The 18,672-nt window shown below is 46.0% G+C and overlaps 1 protein-coding gene across 1 annotated transcript in view; it reads left to right on the forward strand.

Moving 5' to 3' along the window:
* The first annotated feature begins 8,525 nt into the window (after window positions 1–8,525).
* PHEX (phosphate regulating endopeptidase X-linked) overlaps window positions 8,526–18,672 on the forward strand; it is a 225,337-nt gene continuing 215,190 nt past the window's right edge. The window contains exons 1-2 of the mRNA XM_008154575.3: window positions 8,526–8,643; window positions 13,838–13,906. Coding sequence (XP_008152797.1) covers window positions 8,526–8,643; window positions 13,838–13,906 — 187 coding nt within the window. The remainder of the gene's footprint in view (window positions 8,644–13,837; window positions 13,907–18,672) is intronic.

Below are 18,672 nucleotides of genomic sequence, written 5' to 3' on the forward strand. Positions count from 1 at the left end.
GGCACATCCCCGGTGGGAGGTGGGCAGGAGGCAGCTGGTCGATGTTTCTCTATCATCGATGTTTCTAGCTCTCTATCCCTCTCCCTTCCTCTCTGTGAAAAATCAATAAAATATATATTTTAAAAAAGCAACTCTTCTTTCAAAGGCTGTCTGTGTGTCTCTCCTCTTACCATACCTGATTAAAACAAATCCCGAGTACGTTTCAAAACAGGAGTCGGATAGATTTGAGTTCCAACTGTGCTCTATAATTTGCCCATCATGTAACCCTGGGGATATTTTTTTCTTTAAAAAAATAGATTCTTATTGATTTCAGAGAGGAAGGGTGAGGGAGAGAGAGATAGAAGCATCAATGATGAGAGAGAATCATTGATTGGCTGCCTCCTGAATGCCCCACAATGGGGATCAAGCCCGCAACCCAGGCACCTGCCCCTGACCGGAATTGAACCCTGGACCTTTCAGTCCGCAGGCCGATGCTCTATCCACTGAGCCAAACCAGCTAGGGCTTGGGGATATTTCTTATCCTCTGCCAGCTTCAGTGTCCTTATCTGTAAAACATGGCCAAAGATTCCTGTATCATAGGACTACTTGCTATAAGGACTGATAGTACACATAAAGTGAGTACATGCGGAAGAAATAGTAGCTGTGTGGTCAAGGAGATGAGAATATCAAGGAATAAAGTCCCCCTTTAGGCTCAGAAATAAACAAGTACAACACATGGAACAATAGCCTTTCAAATTTATATGTTCTTCCTAATGTTCAAATCAGGAGATATTTTGTGTATTGCTATTTTTGTTCCCCACCTGAAAACCTTTTCCCCCTACATTAAGTGATGGCTGCTGTTCCTGTTAAGGAAATGAAGCCTGATAATTAGTCTTTTCAACAAGAAAATTAGAGGAAGCATAGTTTATCGCTTTTCCTTGGCTCAAGTGTTAAGTTTGACATGCTACACCTACCTTCACTAATTACCTGAGGTAGATAAGCAAATTTGTCAAGTAATATGGCAGAGAGAAAAGAGGCTGGAATTGGAAATCCCTCAGGCCTTAAGACAAATGCCTGCTATGTGACCTTGGGTAAATCACTTAATAACTCCCAACTTTAGTTTCCTCACCTGGAAAGGGAGACAGAACACTTAGCTAAGGAAGATGTTTAAAAAGATCAGATATAATGTGAGTAATGAGTCTCATTAGTGGAAGGCCTGGGACTTCAAGCCTCCCTAGTCTGAGGGACCTGCCAACAAAAAACAGAGCCCCGCCATAGCCCCCAGCTCTGAGTTTTCAGCATTTAGCTCTCCACTCCCTCTCTTCTCTGTCCTCCCTCCCTCCTTCCAGGAGGTGGATGAATGCATTTTTCAGGATTTGAATCATTTCCTTCCTTCTCACAGAAATTGTGGCCCACATGGGATTTGACTGCCTGAAACAGAAGACCCCGCACATCCAAATAATGACCAGATGCATTCTTGTCTAGCATAAAGGCTTAGCTTCAGTTGTCATCTCCGCCACTGAAGTTGCACTGAGGTTGCAGGATTCAGTTATCTCTGAATAAATCATCTCACTTGCGAATCTTACAGGAAGAGAAACAAATGGCCAAGAAACTCCCAGCTCAGGGTGGGGCTTGACCTATATGCAAGCTGCCCATTCTTTTTATTATTTTTACTAGAGGCCCAGTGCACAAAATTTATGCATGGGTAGGGTCCCTAGCAGCTGCCAGCTGCCAGCCGGGACCTCCTTCCCCTGGCCGCCTGCCGCTCCTACCCCCTGGTCGAACTCCCCGTCAAATTCCCAGTTGAGGGGACAATTTGCATATTAGGCTTTTATTATATAGGATTAATTGATTTCAGAGAAGAATGGAGAGGGAGAGACAGAAACATCAATGATAAAAGAGAATAATTGATTGGCTGCCTTCTGCATGCCCCCTACTGGGGATCGAGCCCACTACCCGGGCATGTGCTCCTGACCAGAATTGAACCCAGGACCCTTCAGTGTGCAGGTGGAGGCTCTATCCACTGAACAAATCCTGCTAGGGCCAAGCTGCCCATTCTTGCAGGTCCTCCTTCTGGAAGTCTTCCCAACAAATCAACTGCTCAGAGATTTCTGTTTCTCTGGATACATACTGGATTTTACTCTTCTGTAACTAAGTTGCTAAGGGTTTTGCATATTCTGAAGGCTGAGCCCAGTTTACCAGTCCAGAATCTGTGGCATGACTTCTTCGTCTTCCCTCACAGGGCCTTGCACAGGGCCAGGAAATATTAAGAAGCTTGTGTTGATTCATTAATTGATTCCAGTTAAGGCTCCAGATAAGTCCTGGAGGTTCTCCATTAAAATAGTTGGGTGGGTGTAGGCCAGATTATTAACAGACTTACATGCACAGTAACTTGTTAACTCATTTTTCACAGCTCTTGAGAAATTATACAATTTTTTGACAACCCTCTCCCCTTTTTATACCAGGATAATGATTTTTTTTTCACCCCCAAACACACTAATATGCTGTAGTTTTGTTGTAGGCGGCAAGAACAGCACCAGGCGTGAGGCCGGTGGGATCAGATCAAACCTGGGTTGAGCAACCTCGATACTTGGGTTCTGGCTAGGAAAGAATTCAGAGCCAAGACCCAAACGGTAAGAGAACATTTATTGGGTAGATTACAGAGGTAGGAAAAGCAATTCCTAGAAGAAATGGGCTCAGGAAACAAGTTATAGAGGTAAAGTAAGGGCCCTTGGAGCTTTGGAGTGAGGAAGCTAGTGGCGATGCACCTGGGGCAGGGACGGGGTGTGGGAAGGAAAGGGAAAGGCACTGGTGAGCTCCTGGGAGAGCAGAGCGCTGGGTCCTTGTCCTAAGGGTGTTAAGGGTGGAGATGTTAGGGAAAGTCCTAGGGGAAGATCTTAATACAATATTCAATAGCTTTCCAGGTGTGTCCTTTCAGGATTGTGGTCCCCACTGAGTGATTGGCCGGCACCAGGGGCTGGGGGTCATTATTGAATGCAGCTGGTCCGGATGTCAGCCATGGTTGGTTTTGTTGCTTATCGAGACCTGGAGCTGAAATACAACTTGAGGCCTAGATGTTATCTCTAGGGAGAAAAGGTCTGGGGGTCCAAACCTCATGACCAGCAATATGCTAGGGAAGGAAAAGTCCCTCTGGGGACAAGGTTCCCTACAATTGATTGTCCATTGCTAGGCATCTGGGGCTTTCTACCTTGGTGACCTTCTGTACCTGGCTCATCGTCCTTGCTCTGCTCATGTCTATTTAACTGCCTACAACAGTTTCAATATTGTATTTTCAGGCAAAGACATAGTGACCATTTTCCCTCACACAACAGCTTGATTTTAGAAAACACTGAATGGAACGATTTCGAAAAGCATGTCAAGTGTTGAGTGAATATTTTGTTCTGATTATATGTGCCATGTAGGTGGGGTGAGAGGCAGCATCTTCTACTACTTTTTAATCCATGGGTCAGTAAACTTCTGTAAAGGGCCAGAGAGGAACTATACTAAGCTTTGAAGGCCATAATGTACGTGTTGGAACATGACTCAACTCTGACCTTGGAGCATCACAGCAATAATAAATATGTCAACAAATGGGTGTGACTTTGTTTCAATATATCTTTATTTACAAAAACAGGCAGTGGGCCAGGTTTGGTTTGTGTATCTAAATATGTAGACCCTTGCTTTTGGCTTTGTGAGCACTCATTAATTCTCTGTTTTAGACTTTGTATTTTGCCCTAAGGGGATTTTTTCTGTGCTACAAGTATTTTTAAATGCACTTTGAGTGCAAGATAATCATCATCTCCCAAAAGGTTGAAAATTAATGTGCAAAATGGCATAGAATGAAGAATGTGCTTTATAATGAATTAGAGGCCTGGTGCACGAATTCGTGAACAGGTGGGGTCTGGCCAGCCCGCCTCGATTGGGGCCGATTGGGGCTGGGCCGGCCAGGGGGATGGGGGGGCCATGGGAGGTTGGCTGGCCGGCCCCACCCCCAATCAGGCCAGTTGTCCAGCTGTAGTGTGCGTCATAGCGACCAGTCGTTCTGGTCATTCCAGTCGCTTGGCTTTTATCCTATATAATAAAAGGCTAATATGCAAATCGACGGAACAGAGGAATAACCAGTTGCTATGATGCGCAATGACCACCAGGGGGCAGATGCTCAATGCAGGAGCTGCCCCCTGTTGGTCAGTGCACTCCCACAGGGGGAGCGCCACTCAGCCAGAAATCCGGCAGCGCTAAGGATGTCCGACTGCCAGCTTAGGCTCACTCCCCATGGGCAGTGGGCCTAAGCTGTCAGTTGGATATCCCCCCGAGAGCTCCTGGACTGTGAGAGGGCACAGGCTGGGCTGAGGGACCCCTCCCGAGTGCACAAATTTTGTGCACTGGGCCTCTAGTATATATAGATGATTCAACTGTACACTTTACCAATTCCCACTCATTCTGAAGTCTTCCTTTATTCCTTTGGTGAGTAAAAAAACCCCCACAAAACTTCAGTATATTACACTAGAGGCCCGGTGCACAAAATTCATGCATGGGGGAGGGGTGTCCCTCAGCCCAGCCTGCACCCTCTCCAATCTTGGACCCCTTGGGGGATGTCCAACTGCCGGGATTGGGCCTAAACTGGCAGTCAGACATCCCTCTCACAATCCGGGACTGCTGGCTCCTAACCACTCGCCTGCCTGCCTGCCTGATTGCCCCTAACCACTCTGCCTGCCAGCCTGATAGCTCCCTAACTGCTTCCCTGCTAGCCTGATCAATGCCTAACTGCTCCCCTGCTGGTATGAACATCCCCAACAGTCTTCCCCTGCTGGCCCGATTACCTCCAACTGCCCTCCCCTGCCAGCCCGATCACCCCCAACTGCCTCCCCCATCAGGGCTGAGGGGACTGGGGGACTGAGGGGACTGGCGCCACCATCTTGTGGCTGTGGGTGCTGCCATCTTGTGAGGGCGTAGCAGTCAATTAGCATATTCCCTCTTTACTGGCTGTGGGTGCCTCCATCTTGTGAGGATGTGATGGTCAATTAGCATATTCTGTCTTTATTAGATAGGCTTATACAAACCATTTTCAAAATCCTGGAAGCTGTTAATTATTTTAAAATATATTTTTATTAGTTTCAGAGAGGAAGGGGGAGAGAGAGATAGAAATATCAACTATGAGCGAGAATCATTGGCTACCTCTCGTACCCCCCACCCCCATTGGGGATCGAGCCAGCAACCCTGGCATATGCCCTGACTGGGAATCGAATTGTGACCTCCTGGTTCATAGGTTAATGCTCAACCACTGAGTCATGCCAGCTGGGCTGTTAATTACTTTCATAGAGGTGTTTTCATTGTTCAATTAATACATTTTTCTGTCTGCATTTGCATATCTTAGTTTGGGAATGCATAATAATTTTTCTATTACAATTATTTATAGTATTTTTTGTTTTATGGTTTTTCATTCAGCAGTTGAATGTTTGGGAATGAATTCATGCTGCTAGGTGTAATGGATAGGTGTACTTCAGGTTAAGCCCCAGTTGCCCTCACCTGTGGGGAAATTACCAGTCTAAGGAGGGTAAAGGCTACTCCAGCTGGCATCACATGGCCACCATTGCATGTCAGTATGGACCCAAAATTTGTGAGATTTGGAGAATGTGTATGGCAGTGATCCTCCTCACTATGTTTTCATTTTTTGGTTCTCCTATGCCATCTGAGGCCGGTCCTTGGGTATCAGTGTTCTCATTTGCTAACTAGACATAAATATACCTTTGTTATCAAGTATATGGGTTTGCCCTGAGGTTAAAATGGGATATGAAAGTGCTATGCCTATATGAAGTATCATTATCATTTGAACATTTAGAAGGAGTTAGGAGGCTGAGCCCCCCACCCCCAGCTAGTAGGATCTGAGGTTCCTGAAGCTGCTTTTTAAGAGTAAGTAGCTAGGTCTAACTTGGATGGTTTTCATTGCTCTTATTTCTCCCTTTGCTGTTATGGGCAAGGAACTGTAGAGGCTGGAGCTGCAGCAGTGAACTTGATGGACATAATTCTTGACCTCATGGAGCTCAAAGTGTAAGAAGTACTATGGGGTCAAGTCTACAAACTATTGGGAGAATTCCAACCTAGGAGCCAAAGGTTTGCTAGTGTTATAGAATAAAAACACAATAACATCAATAGCCAATGAGCAAATATTAACTATAGCTTATTATAATGTCATAATTTGGAGAAGGATTATGCTCTTCTGACTTTGAGGCAACATGAACTGAACCAAAAGTAAGGTAGGATGTGTCATAAAATAAGTCTAAAGCCGTAGGAGAATCCCATGAAAGGGTCTAAAGCCTGACCAGGATCAGCCAGATAAGACCATGAGCCATGTTATACTGGGCTCATTGGTGTCTGCTGTGCTCTGGTGTGGCCTCCAGGCCCACAGGCACAAGTTTTGTATGAGAAAGAAAAGTGCTCCACTGGATTCTAAATGTAGCTGAATGCTCCACCACCTACACCCACTGTCCTATGATCTCCAATAAAACAAGAACAGGTAAGTAATAATTGTGTTGTGAATTAATGATATCTAGGGGGGACAAGAAGAGATAAACCAAAGAATTTATATACTTACTAGAGGCCCGGTGCACAAAATTCATGCACTCGGAGGCGGGGGGTTCCCCTCAGCCCAGCCTGCACCCTCTCACAGTCCAGGAGCCCTCGGGGGATGTCCAACTGATGGCTTAGGCCCACTCCAAGCACTGCTGTGTGTGGGAGAAGCTTCTGCCATGGCTGGTGCACTTGCCAGCCGTGAGCCCGGCTTCTGACTGAGCAGCGCTCCCCCTGTGGGAGCGCACTGACCACCAGGGGGCAGCTCCTGCATTGAGCGTCTGCCCCCTGGTGGTCAGTGCATGTCATAGCGGCTGGTTGTTCTGCCATTCAGTCAATTTGCATATTAGCCTTTTATTATATAGGATATGCATAGCCCATGGACACGGGCAATAGGATAGTAAAGACCTGGGAGGCAGTGGGTATAGGTTGGGAAGAGGGGGGGTGGAATGGGAGATAACTATAATACTAGCAACAATAAATATATATTTAAAAATGAAAAAATGAGAAAAAAAACCGATATCTATATACAGGGGTGGGCAAAAGTAGGTTATTATTAATAATAAATAGTACACTAATAAGTAATACAAGAATAAATTCTGTTTTGTATACACACAACTGTAGACCTACTTTTGCCCACCCCCATAATCAGATCATAAATGCATATAATTTTAATAGCATTGGAATATTGGTTGCCTTTTCCCATGAAGAAAGCAGATTTTCATAACATTAGCATAATTAAAGAAACCAAATATCCAGTCATTAATTAGTCTTTCCAGTGAAACCAATTGCCTTTGAATTCATCCTGGGGAATCTGTTGAAATGGGTGCTTTATGTAAACATAAAAACACAGTAACCGCCTTAGCTGGTTTGGCTCAGTGGATGGAACAACGGCCTGTGGACTGAAGGGTCCCGGGTTCGATTCCAGTTGGGGGCGTGCAGGAGGCAGCCGATCGATGATTCTCTCTCATCATTGATGTTTCTATCTCTCTCTCCCTCTCCCTTCCTCTCTGAAATCAATAAAATATATTTTAAAAAAATCACACACAAAAACATAGTAACCAATGACTGCCTCCGTGGGACTAGAGTAAAAATACATGGGGGACACTTTTCATCAAACGATGCAAGAAAAAAATTTTTTTTACCATAATATACTTAATTTGAAAACTTACCTGTCATTTGCACAATTCTTAGCACTACACAGAGGATGTGCTTTTCCTTCCTCCTTAAAAACAAATGTTCCGGTCCAAACCATCAGCCTCTGTAGGTTGTCTTAATTGCTACTTTGCATTGCACTGGACTATGACTCTGATTTTTGGCACATGTGGTCATACACAAAGTTCCCAAAATAAAATGCTCCAGGATATCCCAGGAACTCTTAGAAGGCTTTAAAAACGGACTTGCTCCCTGAAAGCATATCTTTGATGAAGACAATTCAGGCGAGCAGAATGACTATTGCGCAAAGAATGACGTGATTTGTTGCAATCTTGCAGTGGGTCCGGCGAATCCTTGCCACCTAACTTGTCATGGTCAGGGGGAGTTTGACGAGAATCCAGTTTTGATAAAGACAATTGGTTTTTCCTCCCCAAGTGACTATACATTTAAATAGCTAAAACATCTGTTCAGCAACATAGTAAAACATGTACACCCGGAACGCCTGAGAGAAGAGCCTGCCAAATAATCGGTTGAGAGGGACTTTGCTGGGGGGAGCACACCAAGATAAAGCAACCACTGTTTATTTTGTCTGGTCAGGGGGGAGAGCCGAGGCAACCCATATTTTGGGTTTCTTTTACTTCATTTGTGTGAAGAACTATTTGAGAAGGGGTGGTGAGGGGCTGTTTCCTGATAGGACCTTTTACAGCTGTCCATTCGTAGAAGAGCAAGAGAACTTTGGATGCCAACACCTAACAGACTCTTGAGACCGGCCAACAAACCACAAACGGCGACTCTCTTCTTGCCTGGCCTCCACATCCCTCCCGATGGAAGCAGAAACGGGGAGCAGCATGGAGCCTGGGAAGTCGGCCAACAAAGGCACTCGGATCGCCCTGGTGGTGTTCATTGGTAGCACCCTGGTGCTGGGCACCATCCTCTTTCTAGGTAAGTGGGGGCCCTGGAGGCCAGGGAGCTGGGCGAATGCAGGGAAATGTCTTTGTGCTTGATTCTGTCGGACTCATCAGGATGCAGGTGGAGGGCTGTGTGCTTGTGTTGGTAGATGGTGCATCCTTAGTTTCTATTAAATATGCAAATAGTGGGAGCCTTTTCTTTAGGAGGCTGAATAAATAAATACACGCAAGTACTCTGTGCGTAGTCCAGGATGTGAAGTGGGTATAAAGTGGCTTCCGAGTGGCTGGAGGATTCGGTTGCACGGGGCAAATATTGTTTTTCTGCATTACATTTAGCAAAATGAGTGTTTATGAATTCATAGGCAGATACTTTCATTTATTTTGTGAGGAAAGAATTACACTGTGATCAAAACCATGCTGGAATTTCTTTCCATTTGATTTCTGTCAATGTTTGCCTGAATGAATTCATAAAATTTAACTCACAAAATACAAATTAGTTTTTATAAATGCACCTCCAAATGATATTCTTCCTTTCCAATCCAGTGACCCTGGTGGGATAAAATTTTAACTCCACCTTGCCATTAGATTTAAAAAATAATATGAAGGAAAACAGAGGTTTTCTTCCAAGATTTGAAAGGTGTTAGGATGGAATTATGTTAACTCCTGGTGAGAATAAGGTTTCCAGGGAGAATATATGACGATAAAAACATGTTCCTATAAAAAAGAATGAAATACATTGGAAAGACAATAGGCATTCTGAACCCTTGACTATCAGCCTTTGTATTTTTCTCATACAGCCTATACTATCTCATTAGCTTGAAAGTTGTATAGGACCAAGTTCTATACTTAGCAGATTCTAGGTGCAGCTTGAAATGTAGCATGCCTGGAAACATTCCTTGGCACATACAGGATACAGGAGGCCATGTTTATTTTGGCAGGGGAAAAGCCAGTAATTAAACTTGAAAAGAGTTAGGGTTGTGTGGTTGAAAACTTTGCTAAAATGAGCAGACCATCTTTCCATGTTTTCTGTGGCTGAAAATTTAGGGAATTAGGTGGCTTGACTGCTTTCTGGTACAGTTAAATCTCCTACGCCTGCAACCAAATTCGTGGCTCTCGAAAACTGTTATGCGATCTCTTGGCTTTTGGGTTTGAGGCAAGTGTCCTATCCTGAAATTCAAAACTGGAGGAAAAACGATATGGGCATGCCAAGGGACTACACACTGTGTAGGAAGTGACCACAAAGTTCGACTATTTGTGTTTTGAAAACACTCCCAACTTAAAAATCCAAATGATGATTGTTTATGTAAAAATATGTACTTTTTTGGAATATTACTGCCTCTTGAAACTTTTTTGAAATTCCATTGTTATGATTACATTCTGAGGCTGAAGCATATTAGTTGGAATATTCTTTTAAAAAATATATTTTATTGATTTTTTACAGAGAGAGAGGGAGAGAGAGTTAGAAACATCGATGAGAGAGAAACATTGATCAGATGCCTCCTGCACACCCCCTACTGGGGATGTGCCCGCAACCAAGGTACATGCCCTTGACCGGAATCGAACCTGAGACCCTTGAGTCCACAGGCTGACGCTCTATCCACTGAGCCAAACCAGTTAGGGCTGGAATACTCTTGATGGTAGCAAATCTTTGTTCTTTGAGAGAACTTGATTCTTTGGGATCAGCATTCAAGATTTTAGAGCACAGTAAAATTCACCAAGCCATTATATACACACCTCCTTACCCATAAGGAGCTCTGTATCTAATAGAAAAAAAAAAAAAGAACTTTCCAGTGTGCCCAATAACCTGGTTCTCACCAGGAATCTAAGAGGAGCTCTAATGATGTGAGAGAGTAAGGGTGTAGCCATTCTACACCTTTGCTTCTCAAAGTGTGGTCTGTGGACCAACAGTATCAGCATCACTTGCAAGCCTGGGCCCTACCCACCCCAGACCTACTGATTCAGGGTCTGCATTATTTTTTTTAAAATATATTTTATTGATTTTTTTACAGAGAGGAAGGGAGAGGGAGAGAGAGTTAGAAACATCAAGAAACATCGATCATGCCGAAACCGGTTTGGCTCAGTGGATAGAGCGTTGGCCTGCGGACTCAAAGGTCCCGGGTTGGATTCTGGTCAAGGGCATGTGCCTTGGTTGCGGGCACATCCCCAGTAGGGGGTGTGCAAGAGGCAGCTGATCGATGTATCTCTCTCATCGATGTTTCTGACTCTCTATCCCTCTCTCTTCCTCTCTGTGAAAAATCAATAAAATAAAAAAAGAAAAAACATATATAATCCCCTAAATATTCTCTTTTTTTAAAAAAAAAAGAAAGAAAAGAAACAAGAAACATCGATCAGCTGCCTCCTGCACTGCCCCTACTGGGGATGTGCCCACAACCAAGGTACATGCCCTTGACCGGAATCGAACCTGGGACCTTTCAGTCCACAGGCTGACACTCTATCCACTGAGCCAAATTGGCCAGGGCAAGAATCTGCATTTTTACAAATTAAAGTTTCAGAAGCATTGCTTCAGGTGACCACATCCATTGGGATGTATACTGACGGAGACATTTGCTTTAAAATGTATTTACACTCTCAAATTAAAAAGTAAATTATATTTTTGTCAAATATCTCTGCACTATTTCAGACTCCTTCTGTCCCCCCTATCCTTTTCACTTCCTAGTTCCCCAGGCTCTGCCCCCCACCTCCACCCTGCACCCAGCAAAGACTTTGTCTGGAAATCTTCTTGGACCTGTCAGGCAATGCTCTTTTTTTTTTTTTTTAATTTAAAATATATATCTTATTGATTTTTTTACAGAGAGGAAGGGAGAGGGATAGAGAGTTAGAAATATCAATGAGAAATACCCATCAGCTGCCTCCTGCACACCCCCCACTGGGGATGTGCCTACAACCAAGGTACATGCCCTTGACTAGAATCGAACCTGGGACCCTTCAGTCCACAGGCCGATGCTCTATCCACTGAGCCAAACCGGTTAGGGCCAGGCAATGCTATTTGTGACAATATTCTTGCTAAGGTCCTCTCCTCTTCATGATGCTTCTAGTTTGACTTTGTGGTATATTCTTCTGCCTGTTCAAACTCAGTCATATGCCCGGCTGGCTTGGCTCAGTGGTTGAGGATTGACCTATGAACCAGGTCACAGCTTGATTCCTGGTCAGGGCACATGCCCAGGTGGTGGGCTCAATCCCCAGTGTGGGGCGTGCAGGAGGCAGCCAATCAATGATTTTCTCTTATCATTGATGTTTCTCTCTCCCTCTCCCTTCCCTTCCTCTCTGAAATCAATAAAAATATATTTAAAATAAAACAAGGCTAGTATCAAGAAGGTATTGTCCAGAACCATGAAATATTATTTACAATACATTTATTTTTCCATTATAAAAAAACACACACATGCTCATTAAAAAACATTTGGAAAACATACGGAAGTAGACTAAAGGGCAAATTTCCTCCATGGTTCTACCACCTATGCACATTGAAATATTTGGTACTAATTTTTAAACTGCACAGATATATTTTTACCTAACTACTTTTTTTTTTGCTTTTTAAAAAAATCAAAACGCATCTTTATGCTTCACTACTTCATTTCTTAAAAGCAGGCCTGAGTTGTTTCATAGGCAGTTTATCGAATCTGCAGTGTAATAGGTAAAAAGGCGGTTTAGAGGATGGCAGCAGAGATATGAACAAAGAAAAAGCTGGCTCCTCTCAGAATACGGGTTAATAAATAAAATAGAAAACAAACAAACAAACAGGCAAGTAAATAAACAAACCAGATTGACAGGCTGGCAAGTGACGTACAGGTATTCCATCTCTAGCAGCAATATAGATACTGCCACACTTTCTGATTCTGCTGCTCAGTTGAGGATGCCAGGAAGAGCCTCCCCCCCGCCCCACCAACTTGCATCTCCCCAAAAGACTCCTTATTTCCGCCCACAGAGCCCAGTGATAGTGAATTCCCCACAAGTTCTTCGGCGACCAAAAATATTTTTGAAATCTAAGCTCACATCTGCTAGTGCCCAGGTGCTACCTGGAGTTTACAAATGGGTACCCTTCTGTACTCCCGCAGAGATCCATTTAGATAATGTTGCACCAGATGGGGGAAAGTGAGCTATTGGTGGAAAGCTGCTTCCATCTTGTGGGGGGTTTTGTTCTGCTTCGTTTTGGTGGAAGTAGTTGGAAGCTTGGTCCATGGAGCTGCATGTCTGGTAGCGAGGCTGGGTCTGGAGGGAGGAGGGTTTGTGGGGTACAAAGCAGGCAAATAATGGCTCTCTTGCTAGATGATTGAGTTATATACAATATATATTCCCTTCCTCCCCCTTGGGCCTCATCTATATGGATGGTTTAGATAAGATCCAGAACTCTAAATGCCATACATGCTAGCTTTCTCTTTCCACTCAGGATTTGTTCCAAATGACGTTTCAATTTTCCCATCACTAAAACCAGAATGTAGTTGTAAACAACAGAGTAAAATTATGAGACTTAAATAATAGATAATAGGAGATGGAAGAGACTTGAGATCTTCTAGCCCAGTAGTTTTTTTTTTTTTTTTAGCCCAGTTCTTTTTTTTTATGTTTTATTAATTTTTTACAGAGAGGAAGGGAGAGGGATAGAGAGTTAGAAACATCGATGAGAGAGAAACATTGATCAGCTGCCTCCTGCACACCCCCTACTGGGGACGTGCCCGCAACCAAGGTACATGCCCTTGACCGGAATCGAACCTGGGACCATTCAGTCCGCAGGCTGATGCTCCATCCACTGAGCCAAACCGGTTAGGGCGAGCCCAGTAGTTCTTAAACATGAGCCTGCATCAGAATCCCCTGGAGGCCTTGGTAAAATGCACATGGCTGGGCCCCACCTCAGAGTTTCTGATTCGGAAGGACTGCAGGGCTTGGTAATTTGCATTTCTAACAAATTCCCAGGCGATCCTGTTGCCACTGCTCAGGGGACCCCATTCTGAGAAGCACTGGTCTAATTGTGCCCTATCATCTTATGTTTGAGAGAATTGAATTTCAGAGCAACCAAGAGTCTCACCAAGGTTACTTAGCTAATGACCAGAGTCTGGTTCTGTGATACTGAGCCAACTGGACTTTTTAGTTCCGTGTCAATACTGAGAAGGATGAACTGATATCAAATGTCTTGTATATGTGCCTGATGGTGGGTTACCTGATGGTGATCTGCTTCAAGCAGTCATTTCTTTATTTTGGTCTTGTTTTTTCAGTGAGTCAAGGTTTCTTACGTCTCCAAGCTAAACAGGAGTACTGCCTGAAGCCAGAATGCATCGAAGCTGGTAAGTCAGTTTTCCATTCTGTGTCAAGTTATAATTATGGTACCTTGGGGAGTGGAAGAGAAAACAGGTGGTATTTTTAGTATCCTGTTTGCTTGAGGTTTGCAAAGTATGAAATGCAATTTTGATGAAATTTTAAGTTTACTTTCAAATCTTGGTGTGAAGTCGTGGAGAGCAGGTTTCCTGTTTTTTTCTTTGAAAAAAAAAAAAAAACACAACAAAAAACATCTGTGCAGTATTCCAAGTCATTGCAGGCAGACAGAGATATGGCGATTTCGGTTCCAGACCACCACAATAAAATGGAGTATTGCAATAAAATGAGTTGTAATCTTTTTTGCCTGGGTGGAGGGGCTTGCCTTCAGTTTGTAAAAAAAAAAAAAAAAAAAAAAAAGCAACACCTGTGAAGAGCAATAAAGCAAAGCGCAATAAAACACTTGAAAACGATATATAATCTTATTAACCAGTGTCACCCCAATAAATTTAATAAAAAAGAAAAAACAACAATAAAGAATCCCCAAAGGTATTCCTGTATAAGGAAATCAGAAAGGGGCTTGGAAAGCTGAATGGCCTCTCTTTAAGGCCCAAAACCGAGACCATTGACCTTCCTATGGCCTCAACTTGATATAGATTGCTATTTATCTTATAAGCAGTCTTGCTGAATCTTCTGGTCAGTGGGTCCGACCTGCTTGCGTCTACACAGGGACCCTCCGCAAAGCCATGCTTCCACTGTTACCTGGATCCTCTTTGGGTCGTTCTATTCCACATTACAAGTCAATTTTACTTGACGTGATCAGGCCGTATACCAGTGAATTCCTTAAAGTGAAGATGAGTACTTACAGATGCCTCAGCTATTAGACTCCCTCCATAAAGCAGTGTTAAGACCCAGATTCCAGCCCCCACCCCCATTTATCAGGTGGGCAGGGACACTAGTGTGTTTTCGAAAGAGAAAGCCATAGGGTAAGTTAAGCACATGAGCCCCACTACGCACAGGGGTCTGCAGAGTACGCATTTCATAATTGTGGCCAAAGGAAGGACCAGACCAATGCTGTGTGCGGACGCCAAGTGCGCGCATGCGTATGCGTATGCGTGTGTGTGTGCGCGTACGCCGACGGGTGTTGTGTGCGTGCGTGCGTCTGTGTACGCTGACGGGTGCTGCATGCTTGTGCGTCGACGGGTGCCGTGTGCGTGCATGCATCTGCGTGCTCCAACGGGTGCCGTGTGCTTGCGTGCGCATGCGTGCATCTGCTTACGCTGACAGGTGCCGTGTGTGTGCGTCTGCATGCACCAATGGGTACCGTGTGCGTGCGTCAACGGGTACCTCGGGCGTTGCGTCTGCTTACGCTGATGGGTGCTGTGTGCGTGTGCGTGCGTCTACGTGCGCCAACGGGTGCCGTGTACGTGCGTGCGTCTGTGTGCGCCAACGGGTGCCGTGTACGTGCGTGCGTCTGTGTGCGCCGACGGGTGCCGTGTGCGTGCGTGCGTCTGCTTACGCTGACAGGTGCCGTGTGCGTGCGTGCGTCTGCTTACGCTGACAGGTGCCGTGTGCGTGCGTGCGTCTGTGTGCGCCAACGGGTACTGTGTGCGTGCGTGCGTGTGTGTGTGTGTGTGCGCGCGCGCGTGCATTTGCTTACGTTGACGGGTGCCGTGTGCGTGCGTGCGTCTGCTTACGCTGACAGGTGCCGTGTGCGTGCGTGCGTCTGTGTGCGCCAACGGGTACTGTGTGCGTGTGTGTGTGTGCGCGCGCGCGCGCGTTTGCTTACGCTGACGGGTGCCGTGTGCGTGTGTGCGTCTGCGTGCGCCAACGGGTGCCGTGTACGTGCGTGCGTCTGTGTGTGCCGACGGGTGCCGTGTGCGTGCGTGCGTCTGCTTACGCTGACAGGTGCCGTGTGCGTGCGTCTGCTTACGCTGACAGGTGCCGTGTGCGTGCGTGCGTCTGTGTGCGCCAACGGGTACTGTGTGCGTGTGTGTGTGCGCGCGCGCGCGTGCGTTTGCTTACGCTGACGGGTGCCGTGTGCGTGTGTGCGTCTGCGTGCGTCTACGTGCGCCAACGGGTGCCGTGTACGTGCGTGCGTCTGCTTACGCTGACAGGTGCCGTGTGCGTGCGTGCGTCTGCTTACGCTGACAGGTGCCGTGTGCGTGCGTGCGTCTGCTTACGCTGACGGGTGCCGTGTGCGTGTGTGCGTCTGCTTACGCTGACAGGTGCCGTGTGCGTGCGTGCGTCTGTGTGCGCCAACGGGTACTGTGTGCGTGCGTGCGTGCGTGTGTGTGCGCGCGCGCGCGTGCGTTTGCTTACGTTGACGGGTGCCGTGTGCGTGTGTGCGTCTGCGTGCGTCTACGTGCGCCAACGGGTGCCGTGTACGTGCGTGCGTCTGTGTGTGCCGACGGGTGCCGTGTGCGTGCGTGCGTCTGCTTACGCTGACAGGTGCCGTGTGCGTGCGTGCGTCTGTGTGCGCCAACGGGTACTGTGTGCGTGTGTGTGCGTGCGTGCGTTTGCGTATGCTGACGGGTGCCATGCGTGCGTCTGCTTACGCCGACGGGTGCCGAGTGCGTGCATGCGTGTGCGTGCGCCGACGGGTGCCGTGTGCGTGCGTGTGCGTGCGTCTGCTTACGCCGACAGGTGCCGTGTGCGTGCGTGCGTCTGCTTACGCTGACGGGTGCCGTGTGCGTGTGTGCGTCTGCGTGCGTCTACGTGCACCGACAGGTGCCGTGTGTGTGCGTGCGTGTGTCTGCGTATGCTGACGGGTGCCATGCGTGCGTCTACTTACGCCGACGGGTGCCGAGTGCGTGCATGCGTGTGCGTGCGCCGACGGGTGCCGTGTGCGTGCGTGTGCGTGCGTCTGCTTACGCCGACGGGTGCCGTGTGTGCGTCTGCATACGCTGACGGGTGCCGCGTGCGTGTGCGTGCGTCTACGTGCGCCAACGGGTGCCATGTGCGTGCGTGCGTGCGTGCGTTTGCGTGCGCCGACAGGTGCCAGGTGCCTGCGTCTGCGTCCGCCGACCAGTGCCATGTGCGTATGTCTGCAGTGCGCCGACAGGTGCCGTGTGCGTGCGTGCGTCTGCGTGCGCTGACGGCGTGTGCGTGCGTACGCCGATGGGTGCCTTGTGAGTGCGTGCGCTTTGTGCCTTTGTGCGTATGTGGGCACCATGTGTGTATGTGGGTGCAGCGCGCTAGGAAGTGCTCGCCTTCCGAACCTTTTCTAAGATGTCTCCCCCATAAATCTCTTCACCTTTTCTATTTCCTCCTATTTAACTGGTCTTTCAAAATCAGAAGTGGAAGAAGAATGCAAGGGAAGAAGGAATGAAGGAACGGGTATGTTAACGATAGTGGATAAGGGCAAACAGTCTGGCCTGGGTTTAAAGCATAATGTGGCCACTTAAAAGCCACATGATCTTGAGCTAAGTACATAGACACCCTAAGTCTCAGTTTCACCATCTGTAAAGTGGGAATAACAGTTTTCACTTATCATGCCAGTGAGAATAGGAGAAAATGATTGTGGTAGTAGTAATCCAGGTCCACAATTCCAGATCTTTAACCCCAAACCCAGAGAGCATGGTAATTCTCAGTTGGCAAGACTGGACCTGATCTCAACTCCTGTGGTGGCAAAACTGGATCCTAACTTATGGGAGGCTGTTTTAGACTTTGTTTTCCCCTATGAGAATATGTATACATTCCCAATAGAATTCTTAATGTGCTTGTTTCAAGAGTGCCATTCCAGATGTTGCTGGAGGCGTTATATAATCTGTGGTATATGCACTGTATTACTTTTCTAAAACGTGAAAATCTATGAGCTCTGAAACATCTGGCCTCAAGTTTCAGATAAGTGTTCGTGGAATTATAGTACTAAAAATTTATATGTGTGGTTGCCAGATTTAGCTACAGACACATTTATGATGCTCAGTTAAATTTGAATTGTGCACATACAAACACTAATTTTTTTTTGCAGAAGTATGTCCCATAGAACAATTGGTATGAATTTATACTATAGAATTAGTCATTTATTTGAAGTTCAAATTTCACTAGGCATCTTATATTTTACCTGGCAACTGTATTATTTGGCAGTGTCCCTGGCACTGTTCTAAACACTTGACATATATTTACTCATTTAATTCTCTTGAAAATCCTATGGGGTGTTATTATGGTCCCATTTTACAGATGAGGAAACTAAGATAGGTTAAGTAACCTGCCTGAGGTTACATAGCTACTGCATTGTATTGCTGGCATTTAAACCCAGGTGGTCTGGCTCTGGAGTTTGTGATGATGCCATACTGCCTGGAAAGGGCTAGCATAGTTCCTAGCACAGAGGAAATGCCTAATATTTTTTATTATTATTATTACCACCACTCTCCCCCTCTTTCTTGAGCCCTGATTAAACTTACAAACTCAGCCTGGTATATGGGGTGGTTCCTCCATCTCTACTACATAAACATTAGCTGGAAACCACATAACAATTCACCTTATATACAACGAGAGGCCCGATGCACGAAATTCGTGCAAGGGGCTTGGCCCTCGCAACCGCGGCTTCGTCCAGAAGGTCGTCTGGAAAGTCGTTCGTTTGGCTGTCCAGTCTAATTAGCATATTATGCTTTTATTATTATTATTTTTAAAAATATATATTTTATTGCTTTTTTTACAGAGAGGAAGAGAGAGGGAGAGAGAGTTAGAAACATCGATGAGAGAGAAACATCGATCAGCTGCCTCCTGCACATTCCCCACTGGGTATGTACCCACAACCAAGGTACATGCCCTTGACCGGAATCGAACCCGGGAC

This window comes from Eptesicus fuscus, chromosome 1, assembly GCF_027574615.1.
Source record: "Eptesicus fuscus isolate TK198812 chromosome 1, DD_ASM_mEF_20220401, whole genome shotgun sequence".
NCBI classification, from domain to species: Eukaryota; Metazoa; Chordata; class Mammalia; order Chiroptera; family Vespertilionidae; genus Eptesicus; species Eptesicus fuscus.